At 25.9% G+C, this 16,996-nt stretch overlaps 1 protein-coding gene across 1 annotated transcript; it reads right to left on the reverse strand.

Moving 5' to 3' along the window:
• Positions 1-2,482: 2,482 nt before the first annotated feature.
• On the reverse strand, positions 2,483-16,050 carry LOC136071932 (LIM domain and actin-binding protein 1-like). Its single transcript, XM_065797772.1, has 8 exons — positions 15,821-16,050; positions 12,303-12,403; positions 9,969-10,126; positions 8,480-8,682; positions 8,217-8,377; positions 3,599-3,771; positions 3,309-3,382; positions 2,483-3,200 (listed from the first exon to the last, which is right to left on the reverse strand). Exons 1-8 carry the CDS (start codon positions 15,885-15,887, stop codon positions 3,037-3,039), a joined length of 1,101 nt encoding a protein of 366 aa, XP_065653844.1. The 5' UTR covers positions 15,888-16,050; the 3' UTR covers positions 2,483-3,036.
• Between the last annotated feature and the right edge of the window lie 946 nt (positions 16,051-16,996).

The following is a 16,996-nucleotide window of genomic DNA, read 5'->3' on the forward strand; positions in this document are numbered from 1 at the left end:
AATTGCTAAAAATAAAAAATTTTTCAATTGATATACAGTGCCAAAAAAAAAAAAAAAAAAAAAAAATTGACGCAATAAAAAATTGAGTCCATTTTCTTTTTGAAAAGATCGTAAAAACCCATCCATTTTTCCTCAAGACTTAGTTTTTTTTTTTAAAGACAGGAAAATTGTTTCTCTACAACTTACATGTCATTAACAAACTCATATTTTGTTACTTTTTTTAAATAATTTACTTTTTTCAAATGAATACAGAAAACACTCCAGAAAGGATTGTAAAAAAAATTAGGCACACAAACATTTTAATTGATTTCCATTTTACTTTTTTGTCAACCCAACTGTTATTCAAAATTATTTTATTAGTTTATGTTAGTTTGACAATTTCCTGACAATTTTTCCTTATATAAGGTTAGATAAAATTACTCATTTAAAGCCTTTCAAAATATTTTGATGAGACCTAAAAGTAAATATACCTAGAAATGTGTTGAAAAGCAGTAAGCGAAGTAACAAAGTGGCAAATAATTGGTATGAAGGATGACTCAATGATCAGTAATAGAAAAATAACAAGAAAATTAAAAAATTCAGTAACTGAGTCAGATATTCTTTAAAGACATTTAAAACAACAAGTGGCATCCAATGTCATGCAGGATCAGGAAGTTTAAAAGAAATACTGAGCGAAAAAATAGTCTTATATTTTGTCAAGTAAGAGCCAATCTGAGGTTAAGCTATCGTGAACTCACCGACGCTTTCAACAAAAGCCGTGAAAAACGTATTTTGTTAAAAACAGTTAGAAACATTTTACTACAGAAAAAAATTGGTGTCTATGCAGCTATGTTGATGGCCAGAGATTGGCTCACAAAATTAATGTGGTGTAAGGAGAAAACTGAGTGGTCTTTGAAGAAGTAGAAGCAAGTAATATTTATTGATGAAAGTAACTTTAAAATAATAAATAGAAAAGGCAAAGTTCTTGTTAAAAGTTTTAAATTAAAAAGAATATTAATAGCTTTGTTGTACCGAAGTTGCAAAGTGGAGACGGGAGTGTTAATAAATAGGGCTGCTATAACTTTAACGGAGTAGGAGTGTGTAAGATTTATACAGGTCGAATCAACCATACATAAATAGATACGCTAGAGAACTGCATGGTTCCATCATTAGACATTGATCGAAACAAATTATGACAATTTCAACAAGATTTACTGGTTGCCGTCTCAGTTCGGACAATAAAAGCATGAATGAAAGAAAATAAAGTAGATTTAATGCAACAATTTGTAAAACTGATGCAAAAAAGATGTGGTGTTCGTAAAAAAGTTTGTGGGGGATATTTTAAATACTGGCTTAGATGTTATTTTTGTTACTTTAATATTTTATATATTGCAGTTTTTTATTTAATTTTTTTTCAGTTTATTGATATTTTTTGTAATTATGTTTGATAAAGTTTTTATTTATAATTTTGTGTGTTTTAATTTTTATGTATGTTATTCAAGATTTGTTTAAAATTTGTTTAAAAAAAAAAAAAAATTAATCAATATTTTCTTTAGTTTTTGTTTCTTAGTAGTTTAAATATGCTTCAAGCAACAAAACTTTACTGCGCCTATTTTTTTTAAAAGCACTGTATAATAGCTGGAAGTTTACAGCTGTGGTTTGAGAAATAAAAGTTAAAATTTTTCGCATTCTGCAGGGAAGTTTCAAGTGGTTTTAAAAAAAAGGCCTTCCAGAATACGAAAATATGGTGTATTTACAATAGTCTCGTACAATCAGAACATTTTATATTAGATTTTCGCAAATCTGAAGCTTATGCCCCTTTATGATTACTTTTTTTTTCTTTTCTAGGTGTGCCCCAAGAAGTCCTAACGGTCTTATCACAGAGCACCGCGGAAGTGCATTTAACCAGGAAGTTCACGCCTCCTTCCTTACTGTGACGCGAATATATATCCAGTGCTCGTTTCGAACCTGGATCTTCTCCTTATAAAGCAAGCACTCTAACCACTGCGCCACGGCCGCACCAACACATTACTTCGAAACACTGTTCCCTCTGAGCGTACGTATTTTATGGACAATCCCTGAATAACAAATTTCGACACAACACATAAACAAAATGTTTAAAATGGTAATATAAAAATGGGAAATGGTAAATATTTAAAATAGAAAAACGACAATATTTTTGTTGCTCTCATCCTTGAGAACAAGTCTAATATTAGGATAAGAACGTTGTATTCTTAAGTTGCAATCATTATGAATTTCTAGATACACCGCAGTTTGCAACTCACTTAGGTTGCTACTTTTTAATTCTTGAATCAATTTGTGTAATTAAAACACTAAGTTCTAAACTCTTTCTTCAAACAGTCCTGAATTTAACTTTTCAATGAGAACTTGTGATTTCAATTTCAGTGTATAATGTATAATGCAAACACTTTTAAATGTAAATTTAGAAGCGTTTGCATTTATACATTATGCACTGAAATTGTAAGTTAAAAAAACACAAAACTTTTACATTTGCCAATTATAAATAATTATTTTTCTACAAACGTTATTAAAATCTTAGAAGCTAAAAATAAACCATATATAAACAAACAATTAAACAAAAGACTAACGAATAAAAATCTTTTAAAAATGTCATATCATATACAAAGGTTACTAATTTTCTTAGATAATCGAAAAAATAAAAATAAAAAAAGCAAAAATTCATTTCAAATTGCTAACAACCCATTTTCAAAAAATTCTCGTATCCAATTCTGCTAATTTTAAACTTCACAAAGTATTAGTCGTTATTATTCGCTAATCATCGAGGAACAAACCAATCTATAAAACTTATTCATCGAGGCACAAACCAATCTATAAAACTTATGCCGATCATAATAAAGAAATCAGAGAAAACACTTTGAATACAAACAGGGTCAAATAAAACTTTTAAAAACTATTTAACATCCTGGTAAAAAAAACTATTAAAATATATAACGTGTAGCCAGTAGTTTCGTGCAATACATCGAGTGGTATGCAAACAAACGTTTAAATAGCCCCTCACGCTTGTTTTCTCCTTTTTTACTCCTCTCCATTTTCAATCACCTCTCCGATGTCTCCATTTCTATCCGCATTATTGCACACACTACTATCTACAGAGCTGCCAGATCGATTTTCAGACGGATTATCTTTTTTCAACCAATCAGACTTCCTTTGTTCGCGACCAAACCCCTCGTCATAATTACCTGAGGAAGAAAAAACTTTAATAAACATTTTTAATAACACGTCAAAATGAACTTAAAAAATATCTGTATATTATTAATTTTAAAAACATCATTCGTCGAGTGTTTAACCTTTAAGTTTGAACAGTTGTTTCAGATGAGGCTTGCAGTATATCTTTCCTTCTAGCGCAGCATAATTTCCAAGTCTAAATAAGTATTGATAATAATCTTTAGGCAAACAAATAAAACTAAAAAAAACTTCAAAACTATATTTTTCAAATTATACTAACAGAAGCAGATTTAATATCACCAATAAAAACGTCTGCTAGATTCTCACCATTTACTGTAAAAATAAAATTACTTAACCTCTGAAATTATCGTGGTCATTTTCCGGACTTATAGCTTTGTAGAAAATCACCTACCCAACAGTTCTATTGCACGTGACACATTTAAAGCAGAACTTATGAAATAACATTTTATCAGCTTCCAGTTTTTCTACAGGATATACAGTCTTTCCACAAGCAAAGCATTTTGAACTGATCGCACCTCCCGGTTGAAACTTTTTTACAGTGGAGTTAGCGTTATCTTTATTAATCTAAAATAAAAAGTTATCTTTAAATTACGAATGTAAATACCACGCAAGCTATTCAGATATATTTGTACAGCGACTTACATGAGGAAAATCGGCAACATTTGTCCCCATTTCGAGGAACGAATATCTAACAATATTAGTTAAAACAAAAACACACTCTTATCAATAATCATGAGCAAACAAGATAAAATGCAAAAAGAAGCATTTCAAATTTCATTAAAATTTGTTGTTGATGAATTGGAATTAAAATCTGAGCGTATTCGCGAACCTGAATAGAATAGCGGACCAATCAAAAAGAACACTTCAAAAGCAAACCCTATTGAAAAGAACAGTCTAAAACTTGAGCTCATGAATTAATAAAAAACACCTGGCACAAATACAAGATATTCATCGTTCGACTTTTTTAAACATTTTAAAAGCCGAGAACAGAGCATACTCAAGGATTAAAAACAATTTTCAACAAATTTATGCGCACTACAAGCCAAATTTTAAACGCGAAGAACATATCTGTAACCTAATGATCAAATAATATATATATATATATATATATACATATATATATATATATATATATATATATATATATATATATATATATATATATATATATATATATATATATATATATATATATATATATATATATGCAAATGATCTGAATTTTTTTAAATTTTTTATGAGTTTATTCGAAAACTTGTTTGAAAAGTATCTTTTTAAAACAAACATTTAACTAAATCTCACGAAAACATTTTCTGACATTCTAATATAACATTAAAAAAAACAACAACTGCTTAACTCCATATTTTTAAGGTAATTAGCGAAATAATAAAATTTTCTTAGAAATCGCAAGTTTTATTCTTTTTTTGTTATTTCGAAGTAGAAGTGTAAGCTTTTAAATAAATCTAAGAGAGTGTTTTAATTTATTTTTACCTGCATTATTATATCATCAGCAAACAAAAAACTTATCAAAAAATGTTGATATTTTTTTTAAGCTTAAAAACAAAAACAAAATAATTAAACTAAACTAAAAGTTAAATGTCTTAGTTGTCATGACATCCATGATTCGCGCCAACTGTTGTATTTCTAGTCATTTACGATGACTAGAAATACAAAACAATAATGTTGATGATATCATTGAAATAAACTAAAATATTTTAATTCCATTATTATTATTTTTAATTAAAGTAATCAATGAGAATTTTATCAAAAGAATAAAAATATTTTTGAACTTAAAAAGAAATCTCAAGTAAAGAGAAATATTTAGCATAATCTTGTAATAATAATAAGTAATATAATCAAATAAGTTTTTTTAGATTAAATAATTAAACAAAAACGAAACCAATAAATTATACGAAAATGTATAGTGGTTTGTAAAATATAAATTTTAAGTTAAAAAAAAAAAAAAAAGCATTTGTTATTTCATAGCAAATAAGTTGATATCAAAACTAAGAAAAAGAGAAAAAATAAATAACTAAAATGTTAATAATAATCATCTAATAATAAAATAATAATAACATTAATAATAAAAATTCGTTTCGTACTTTTAATTAAAAAAAAATTGGAAAAATAAATTAGAATAATAAATTTTTATTATTCACTTCACAATTGCAAATTTAAAAAGATTTATTAATATGTTTAGAAAATAAATTTAAGTAAATTAATGAAATTTATTTAATTACAAAGTCAAAAAGTGAGTAGAAAAAGTTTAACCAAAAAAATTTTTAGTTGAAATCTTTTGAAAAAGTGCCCTAAACTACTATAGATCCTAGTTCTAATCATTTCTGATGTATATTAAGTATATATAGTTGTCAAAATACAATATTTCTATCAACTTTCACAAAAAATACTAGAAACCAGATTGAAACCAGATTGAAACCAGATCATAAGTTTTGGAGCTTAATCAACTACAATCTGATAAGATTTCATTTTTAACAACAAGGCAAAAGTTTTTATTTTTGTGTCTCAATCTTTTATTTTTATTTTTTTTATTTTTTTGAGGATATAAATTAATTTAATGATGTGTTTGAAGTAAATAGATTATTTTTAAAAACTGATAACAGCAGCTATTGAGGATATCGAGTCATTTAGCGAGTTTCTAGTTCATCACCATGAAATCTTTTTGATTTTTTGATTTTAAAACTTTTTTTTATTCTTCATGGTTTACAGAGATAATAAAGATCATAGGGATAAAAAGGTTCTTAAGAACACAAATAATTATGACCGCAATTTTAATAAATTATTGAAAAATTAACAAATGAATAAATAAAAAGTATATTAAATATATAATAATGACTATATAAGTTATAAGTATAACAATTATAACTATAATTAGTTAATAATTAACAAACATGGAAAACCTCTTATGCAAAAGTCAGATGGAAAAAATTATCAATTGTTAAATATAAAATGACTAAAAATAAGTATATTGACATAAAGTACATAAAAAAGTAAGAATGTAAAAATCATAATTTGCTGGTAATAATAATGTAATAAAAAAAGTAGTAATGATTGTTAGAATAATTGAAAGTCTTGAAAAAGATAAAAAAAAGAGGATAATTGTGTTTAAAATTGTGGTTTTTCGAACTCATTCACAATGCATAAAAGTCTCTTGTTCCATTCGCAGATGTACTGATAGACTACAGAATGCTTACCATAATTTTGAGTTTTTTGAGAATGTACATTAAGCTTTCTATTACATATATATTTCTAGTAAAGTATGTATGAATTTCTCTACTGTGAAAAGGTTTTTAAACAGAAGATGTTATGTCTTTATTTAGTGAGTCAAAAACAAAGGAACAAATTTAACTAGCGCCGGAAAAATTGGTATTTTAAGCTTTTTAAAAAACTCTTAAATGTCTCAATAAGGATGAAGTGCAATAGAACTAGTTTATTGCAGTAATATAGAATTATTTTTTGTCGCGCAAGTCATTATGAAATTGATATGCGGAGACCAATTTGCGAAGTCACCGAAACATTAAGGTAAAGTAGCGTAACATTAGGCCGAGTGATTAAAAATATCAATTGCTTTTACTCAGTAACTGGTCAGCTTTACGTGAATAAAAACTTCAGCAATTTTTTCAAGTTTTTATTCACGTAAAGCTGACCAATTACTAAGTAAAAGCAATTGCTCATTTTTATTCACCCGGTCTAGCGACACATCTATAGAAGAAAAATTTTTTTATAGCATGCGACAAAAAAGTTTGGTATCCAAATTTCTAAGTGTTTACGAATAATATTGCTGCCATAAACTGTTAAAACCTTAATTTGTTGTGTTATATTATTGATAGATAATAATTTTTGTTGCTGTAGTGCCACTGTCAATGTTACCCTCTACCTGGGGTAACTTTGACAGCAGAATGTTTCATGCTTTAAATGTTAAAAATACCTTATAAGGGTAAAATAATAATTAAAATTTAGACAAATGAAATTAAGAAAACATTTGAAATATATACTTGCACTAATTTACTTTTCTTTTTAAAAATTAAACTTTTTGTTATGTTTTCAGCGCTATTTTACTTTTAAAAAAATGTAAAATAGCGCTGAAAACATAACAAAAAATTGTTATTTAAAAGATATCAAATAGATTCAGTTCTGATATTTTCTACTTGAATGTACAAAAAAGTAAGTTAATTTTTTTAAGTTTTCTTTTTTTTTTTGGTTGATTCCATTTCGTATAATCTTGCACGAGGTTCATCAAATGTCAGATATTACGACAACAGATTGTCTTTAACAAAAAATAAGATTTTTAACAAAAAAATAAAATTGTTTAACAAAAGTCGAATTAAAAAATGGTTTTTTGCATGACAATTCAATAACATTTCAAAATTTTAATGTTTGTATTTTATTAAATAAAAAGTCTCAGATTTATGATTTGACAAAATTAACCGAGTTAATTTTGAGGTTTATAACAATCTATTCAGTTTTAAGTTTTTTTTGACAACAATTTTTTATATATAGACGTGCTAAAGATATTTATTACAATTTATTACCATTTCAAATGTAGATAAATATTCTATTAAGCATTCAATGGTAAGAGATGTTAATTATAAGATGTGTTTCATGGAGTATGAAGACAAATTAGTGATTCATGTTTTGAAAAACAAGTAATCTGCAAAAGAAGCCAGGAATTTGAGAAGCATCAATATTTTTTCATTTTTAATTATTATTTTAATATATTTTCCTCCTTTATGGCAAGAAGGGGACTATATTTAAAGATAAATTTTATATTCTTCTATGGCAAAAGGAGCACTATATTCAAATAGGAAACTATATAAAATAGTTATTGTCTTATTTAAAAAACAACTTTTAATTATAAAAATTAAATATTGATAAACTTGTTATACAATAAAAACCAAAAAAATAATATAATAATTATAATAAATCTAAATAAAAATTGAAAGGTTTTGAAAATAATTAGTGAAAATAATTTTGCAATATAAACAACTTACAACAAAATTTCTTTTAACCACTGGTTCAGTGTTCATTTTTTCAAACCTATTTTTTAATAATGAAGCACTAGGCCGTTTTGCATCCTCTGAATCAACAGACTCTTTTCTAGTATAACTGTTTGACCTTTGCTTTTCAAATTGTGCACGCATCACTGCTGCTCCTGTTTACCAAAAAAAAAAAAACTTTCAAAAAAATATATATATATTTTTTTAAGTGTATTCTTGTTAGTGTTTTAGTAACTTTTAAGCTACAAAAAAACTACCTGTTGAGCCACCAAACGCTTTAGTCTTATTTATGGGAGTGCTATTGCTTGCTTTTCTCTCCCAGTTTGCACGCAATGAAGATGTAGTATGCTTTTCTTCTGTATCGATTGATTCTTTTCGAGCGACTGTGTGAATTGGAACACGCTCATGCTCCACTTTTGTTGAAGATGACCAGCCTGGTCTTTCATTGAAAGAATTTTTCCTAAACATAAAAAAGTTTTTTATATATTTATAGTTTTTTTATTGTCAAACATTTATTTCACCTTTTATTTTAATTTAATTCAAACTTTCATTTCATAATTTTCAATAAAATAAACTTTAAAACTACTGAAATTAACAAAAAAAAGTTCAGAAAAGTTCAGAAAATCAATATATCATCAAAAGATGATATACTAAAGAATTGAAAAAATTGATCCTAATCAATATATCCTCAAAGATCAAACATTGCAAATCTTTATTGAAGATTTTAAAAACATAAAATTGTTTTACAGACTTATAAAATATATATATATAACATGCAATATTGAAAAAACCACTACTGAAATAACACAGTAAAAGTTTTAAATATCATGAATAATATTTAACATTTCAATCTTTTTATTATTTTCTTAAAATTACTTCAAATTTCCTCAAAGTTTCTGCAAACTTTATTCAATAATTGTAAGTGAATCATTTAACGCTTTATATGGAAAGACAAACATTGCTGCTTAGCAACATAAAAAGATACACTATGAATCTTTTTCATCTTATTTCTCAATTTAAAGAAAACAAGTCCAAAAATTTGAAAAATTCTTTTAATGTGTTTGAAGGTCATGCATTTAACAACCTTTTAATGTTCATCATAATGTTGCAAATTAAAAAAATTTCCACCATTTTATTGGTAATACATATATATAAGGGTAGTCCAAAAAAACACTTTGAAAAATATCTGATTAAAACCCTATAATGTGTTTTTAAGGATTTCAAAAGATATTTAAACATTCTACAGGTCTATAATATTATTAAAAACATCAATCATAAAACACCAACACACTCAACTTGTTTCTTAATGAGGCCTTCTTGCTTAACTAAATTTATTTGTTTAAAAATCGTACAAAAACACTAACAAAATGCAAAAGAGACTATTTGCTACACTGATAGAAATAGAGGAAAACCCTCCTTGAAAAACTTCTCCTCCTTGATTTGTGTCACCAGATACAGATTTGCTATAATCTATTTTGATTTGTTATTATGATGGTGGTTTTCTAAAAGAATTTCTAATAAGACCAGAAGGTCTTATTTGAAATTCTAAGGGTCAACAGAACATTAAATATACAAAAAAAAAAACAAAAAAAAAACAAAAAAAAACTGAAAACAAAGACAAATATTGCACATAATTAAAAACAATTTTCACTGCCAACAACAGATTTGTTTCAAGGCAACAAACAAATTTGAGTAACAAAAATACAAAAATTAAAAAACAATAAAACATTCAACCTAAGTATTCACCTGTTGTTTTCATCAATTGATGCTGTTTTTTTTTGAAAACTGGCTTTTCTTAATTCTGTACTAGAAGATGGTGCAACTGAATGTGATTTTTGAAAGGATGACTTTTTTTCGGCAGGTTTGTGAGACTCCTCAGGAGCTTCCTTACAAGGAAATGTGTCCTTTAAAAAAATTGTTATAAAATATTTTATTAAAAAAAAGTTTTATTTTTAAAAAATAAAATTTATAAAAAATAGTTTCATTATTTTATTTTATTTTTAGAGTGGTCAACAAAAGTGTTGATATTCACAATATCAGTGGATCTCTAAATATCTCTAAAAACCAAAATGATAGCGTTTGTTAATTTTCTAAAATACTAATTCTACTAAGAATCTACAAACTTTAGTTGCTGATTCACACACTAGTAAAGATATTTTGGACAAAAAAAAAGGTTGATTACCTAAAAACTTTTATCTCTGCTGAATTTATATGAACTTTCTACACACTCCATTTTTCACTTAATGTAAAAATAACTCTATTACCTAAAAACTTTTCTTCTGAATTTATGTAAACTTGGACCCATACTTATACTTTAAAAAGCCATCAGTTGATTCCAACTTTAAAAATTCAATTTTTTATTAACGAGTTATATAATCACATATCAAATAGTTATCTTTTTCAAAAAAACACAAGAAGTTAACACAGAAATAAGCACTATATTACTTTAAACAATTTAAAATTTAAAGTTTTTTTCAATACATAACCATGCTCATTTTATGAAAGTTTGTCAAACTTCCAATAACCACAAAAAAACGCAAAATAAAATCACACACAAAAACCTGTTGAAACTTTTTGCAACAAATGTTTTATCTATTTTATTTATTTCTATTATATATATTATCTTATTTTTATTATTTCCATTTTGTCTGCTTTTTGACATTTAAGTCATAAGTTGAGGTTTTTAATTTAATTTTTTTAAACTCATGTTTGCATTGATAACTACTTAATGTGTTGAATAACAAATAAACACTTAGGAACCTAACACCTAGGAAATAAAGAGAATCTTAAAACTGAGCTGCAGTTGAGTTATAGTGGTTATAGATTTAATATAGAGATCAAAATGCTGATGAGAAAAAATCTTGCAATATAATTGTTATACTAAAAAAAGTAAAAAATATTTACCTCTGCTTAAACCCATTTAAATTAATTAATATAAAAAAAACTTAAAAAAAAATTAAAACTTCTTATTTAACTTTTAAATTCTTATTTTTTTCATGTTTTATCATTATTATTTTTTGATTTAAAAAAGATTTTTTCTTGAAATTTTTTAGAAATCAATATTTCTTGTTATTTTCTAATAAGAAAAAAAACTTCTTTTGCTTATTTTTATAGTGTATCAGAATTTGAAATTTTAGAAAAAGACCATAAAAATATTATGTACTTGATTAACTAATTGTAAATTTGTTGTTTTATAAATGGAAAAGTAGGGAGATATAGCCCAATATATCCCATGTTAATCATTTCTACACTCACTTATAACTCTTCCCTTATAATCATTTCAAACTCAAGATAAACAACTGAATCAAATAAATCAGTGGGTCACCTTCAAATGAATAGCTATGTATTTGAATTAATTAATTTGTATAAAGTATAATTATAGTAATTAGATTTTTGTGGTAAAACAGGTGGATTTTTTTAAATTCAAGATGACTTACATTTGGGGATGGTGCAAACTCAAACTTTTATATGATCATATGATACCCAATGAGAATCTATTACAAAAAATTATTGCAGAACATAAAAACAAAAATACCTATTTTTGCCCTCTTGAACCCTGTGAAGGAAAATAACACCTTGGAAAAAAAAATGGCATCATTCAAAATTAGACCAAAGGTCTTTAAAATTCAAACCTCAACATTAGAAAATATCTAGGTATTTAGAAATAGTAATCATGTAATGTTTTCATGTAAACTCCCTCAATATGAGCAGGTTGCATTCATTACATGGTAATTACTCCTAAACATAAAAAGATTTTATAATTAAATTAAATTTTTTTAATATGTGCATAAATTTTTTTCTAAAAAAATAAACTTTTATTAAAAAAAAATCATTTTCCTAAATGTTTTCGTTCCCAAATTGGGATTGCCATATTTTTTGTTGAACACCCTCATTTAAAATCATCAAGAACATATAAAAATTTTTGAGTTTGCACCATACCTGGAAGATGGTAAATCTATCTGCTTGAATGCAATTTTCAGGTTCAGTCAAAATGATTAAAGTAAAAATAATTTATGCTTATAAGCAATAATATAATTTATACATATACAACTTTTTATAACTTAATAAATTAAAAATTACATTTTCATTTTCTTTATCCTCAGTATTAATGCTTGATGGTGTTTCTCCATTCTCTTCCTTTGTGTGGATATTATTTTGATGTTCTGTTTCCTCTTCACTTTCTGGGAAAAAAATTTACTAATTAAAAGATTGTTATTTAACAATTGTTCTGAAATAAAAAAACATTTTGAAATGTTTTATAAAATTTCAAAATAAAACAAAATGGTATTGAATTCTTTTTTTTAATTTTGTAAAAAATTTACCTAGGCCTTTTAAATTAAAACTGGAACTAAATTTTTTTTTTTAAGAACTACAGCTAAATGATAAAACCAACTTTTATTTTAATTATTATAAAGCTTTGGTCTTATTATTATTTTATTTATTATAAAACTATGGTCTTATTTTGATATGTAAATTTTAAAATCATTTTATTGCATTAAAAAATTGAAGATTTAACAGGTCTTTTTTTTACATCCGCAGCGAGTAGTAACTTATGCAGAAAATATATATATATATATATATATATATATATATATATATATATATATATATATATAACAACTATAAAAAAAGTATTTAAATTCTTATTTAACTTTTTCCCCATATTTTTATCTTTCTTATCTATGTCATTATCTTTCATATCTCATAAAAGAAAATAATCAAACTTAGGAAGGAATTTAAAAGAAATATGGTTTTGATGTGTAAACATAATTCAAACATTTTAAAGCTTTAAAATATTTCAAAGAAAAAGTTTTATTGCTGTAGCAAAAGACACAAAATATTGAAATTTTACAAAATGTAGAAATCAAAAAAAGGAACTGCAGTCTAACAAGGTGGATAAGTTTCAGAGATCTAAGCATCTAGTGAAATAGAGCTTTATCAATTACGGTATAAGAAGTTTAAAAATCAAAACCTTGTAGTATGTGGTATAGTCGTTAAGCATATAATAATTGAAACTTGAAACTTCTCACTTCAGAATAGAGAAGTTTCAAGTTTGATTACCTGGTAGTACTGCATTCAACTTGTACTGCATTCAACTTGTTTCTCTATTCAGTAGCTTTGTTTATCTAGGTTCATGTTTCAGAATTGGGAAAGAGTTGTAACCACATTAGTAATAAAGCTTGTTTAACCAAAAATATAAAAAGAGGTTTACTAAAACTCTATTTTTTTAAACTAAATTGGCGAATACAGAACCTAAAATGATTTTGCATGACTGTTTGAGCCAGAAATTAATGATAAAAATTAATGATAAAATAAAATTGTATAAATTTATTTTTTCCAGACTATTTATTATTTATATATTTAAAAATCTATTTTTCCTATGTTTATAAAAACAGATGTCCAAATTAAGATATTTGTCTTTTTAAACACAAATTTTATTACTCTAGTTAATAGATTATAAGGCATTAATTATGGTGTAAATTACAAATGGTATATCACATAATGTTTTTTTAATATTTATAATTTTGATCAATAAAAAAACACTTTACATGTTTTGAATTAGGAACCAGTAATCAATATTTCATATCAAATCAATAGATTTGATATGAAATATTGAAATGAAATATGCGGTAGTAGTGTAGTGGTAAAGCGCTCGCTTCATAAGCGAGAGGTTCCGAGTTCGATCCCCACCACGTCCCTTGTAGTACCGCGCTCAACTTGTTTCTCTGCGCAGCGGCCTTGTTCGTCAAGGTTCGTGTTTCGGAGTTATAGAGTTGAGAGAGGGTTATAACCACTATTAAGTAGCCTCCTCATCTGTAGTGGCCTTGTCGGCCTTGAGGAGGTGAAAAACAAAAAAACAAAAAAACAAAAAAAAAAGATTTGTATTACTTTAATATTTAGAATAACAACATCTTTGAAATTCAATTTGAAAAGTTGTTGCATGCAGTTATTTCTAGATTAACTGCCCTTGAAATTCTGCCCTATAGCATATTAGTCTGTTAAAATGAGAACATCCCTAGAAGCTTTTTAGTTAGTTTGGATTAGCAAGTTAGTTTGAATTAGCAAGAGTTGTTAGTTTATTGATTGCAGCAAAATTCATTGAGTTAGTTAAAAAAGTGTTGATGCAGTATATGGTAAACTAGAAGATGTTGTGTGCATTAGTACTGATAAGGCTTCCATAATGCATAAAGTGGGACATTTAAACAAATGACCAACAGCTTTGCATTGGCATTTAACTGGGCGCACAAGACATTTTGTACAAAAAGCTGTCAACTTTTGCTAAAAAAAGCTTGAAATAAATTTGCGATAAACACAACTAATGATGACAAAGACTTTTCTGGCAGGTTTAAAGTTGTGTTGAGTGAAGATGACTGAGCTGTTAAACTGACTGATGATTTCCAGTTGTTAATTGGTAAGGTGCGCACTGCTGTGAAATTGTTTTGATGTTTTCAAGCAAAAAATAATCAAGCAATTTAGAAATACACAGCTAACAATTTTAGCAAAGCCCTTCCACTAATGCTCAACTCTAAAACTTGCTGGATTAGTCTGCACACAATGGTCGAATGTTTTGTTAAATTGAAAAATTGCTTTCGTAATTTGACTTTGAGTCCCAAATTGAGATAACTAATAAAGAGTTCAATACAATTTTAACTGTTATACCATGACTTGTGCCAGTCAATAGCTAAGAATGAAATTTTCTTATATATTTTGTTCTCTTTAATTATTAAAATGTGTTCTTTAATTTTTAAGAAAAAGAGGAAAAAAAGAAGACTATTAAAAAAAAACTATTGCTGCCCCAACCCAAACCCTTAGTTGATGAAGAAGCACTCCATGTATGTTCTCCTTATATAGTCAATCAATGTATGTACTGAAGCCCCTAAAGCTACCTATTTCAGTATGAAATCAGAAGTGTGTAACTTATGTTACATTCTTATACATATATATACATTTCGAAAAAACTCGACTCATAAACCTTTAAATAATTAATATATATATTATAATATATATAAATTTTTGTTAAGTGATTTTCTAATTTATAATTGCTCTGTTCTTTTAAGAGCATTGAACACTCTATTTTGTAGAATACATTTTAAAGTTGTTTTTATATATATATATATATATATATATATATATATATATATATATATATATATATATATATATATATATATATATATATATATATATATATATATATATGAAATATGCAAATCGTTAATAAAACACTGAAAACAATAAAATGATTAAGCAAAGTTGTCATGTATCTTTAAAGATATGCATGACATGAATGTAAGATATATACATAAGATATATTGATACGATGATATCATGTATCTTTAAAGATATATATGAAATATACAAATTAAATTTAGTGGATAATAAAACACTAAGCAAAATTAAATGGTTAAGCAAAGTTGTCAGAGCTTATTGATACCATAATATGATGTATCTTTAAAGATATGCATGACATGAATGTAAGGTATATATGAAACACACGAATCAAATTTAGTGGATAATAAACACTGAACAAAATTGTCAGAGTTAATTGATCGAAATAACATTTTAATTTGTAACGGTAAAAATTATGCAAAACATACCAGATCTTTGTCTGCTTCTGGTAGGTCTCTGCCGTCTTTTTGGCTCTTCATCCGATTGAGTCCCCATGGTTTATAAAAGTATTAGGTCACTGTTAAAACAGCTATATAAGTAAAGCAATTAATTTAATTTCTAATACTTCTTTTATATTTATTGTTTTTTACTGTTTATACATTTTATATCAAAAATTTTACTACTTAACAGATTTTATACTAATACGAGCAATACTGCTAGAAGTTAGTTATTAAAGGAAGACAAAAAAATACAGATATCAAAATAGCTTATAGTTGTAATATTGTTAGATAACGAAACATTTTTTTTCAAAACTGTTGCTTAAAACAATGACCAAAAAAAGTTGGGGCGTGATTTAAGCAACTCATAGTTTTGATACGTGATTTAAGAAACTCATACTTTTGATACGTGATTTAAGTAACTCAGCTTTGATACATGGTTCGCTGATAAAAAGTTTCGTATTGTTCGTCGTATAGTGGTTTTGTAAAAAATTCGTAACTTTTAACGAAATTAATTTTTTCTAAGCAGCTTTCGTTTTATTTTTGTGTTTAAATGGAGTTTTTACACCACTCCTACCTATTGTTATATTTAAGAGTTGTATTAAATTAAAAGAATATAAGTTTAAAAACAAATTTAATAAGTATATTTAAGCTTTTGCCATTCCCACCACGTTAAAATAAGTGCTTTTAATAACAAGGTAATATCAAACTTCTAACAACAAGGTAATATACTTAATAAATCATATTCTAGAAAGTAATAATTAGCTAAAGAGTAGTCCAAGGCTTAAATTCTAATACTACTATTGCTAATTCCAATAAACAGTTCTGTGAGTAAAGTTAAAATATTTTTAAAGTGAAACTTTTTATAATCACAGCACGATTTTACCGCATTTGCCGCTTTCCCGCTGCAACAAAGCAATTATTCCCGCTATTACAAAGTAAATATAATTACTCCCTTTTTATTAAACATTTAATATCTTAACACGCAACGTGGGATGTTAAAACTTCTGTCATCACATTACATTTTTGCATTTTATATATTAAAGATAAAACTTTTCTTAAGAACTTATTTATAAACAGATAAAAGCTCAAAGAAGATAAGGGTGATATAAATAGTACTATAATTTTTTTTATAGAGCCTTTCGATGTTTAACTTTTATATTACAT

This window comes from Hydra vulgaris, chromosome 05 (genome assembly GCF_038396675.1).
Source record: "Hydra vulgaris chromosome 05, alternate assembly HydraT2T_AEP".
Lineage (NCBI taxonomy): Eukaryota > Metazoa > Cnidaria > Hydrozoa > Anthoathecata > Hydridae > Hydra > Hydra vulgaris.

Coding starts and splice junctions, on each gene's coding strand:
- LOC136071932 (XM_065797772.1), bottom strand. CDS start 15,887: ATGGGGACTCAATCGGATGAAGAGCCAAAAAGACGGCAGAGACCTACC. Junction 10,127..12,302: donor AGGATAAAGAAAATGAAAAT/GTAATTTTTAAT, acceptor ATTTTTTTAAAG/GACACATTTCCTTGTAAGGA. Junction 3,383..3,598: donor ACGTGCAATAGAACTGTTGG/GTAGGTGATTTT, acceptor ATACTTATTTAG/ACTTGGAAATTATGCTGCGC.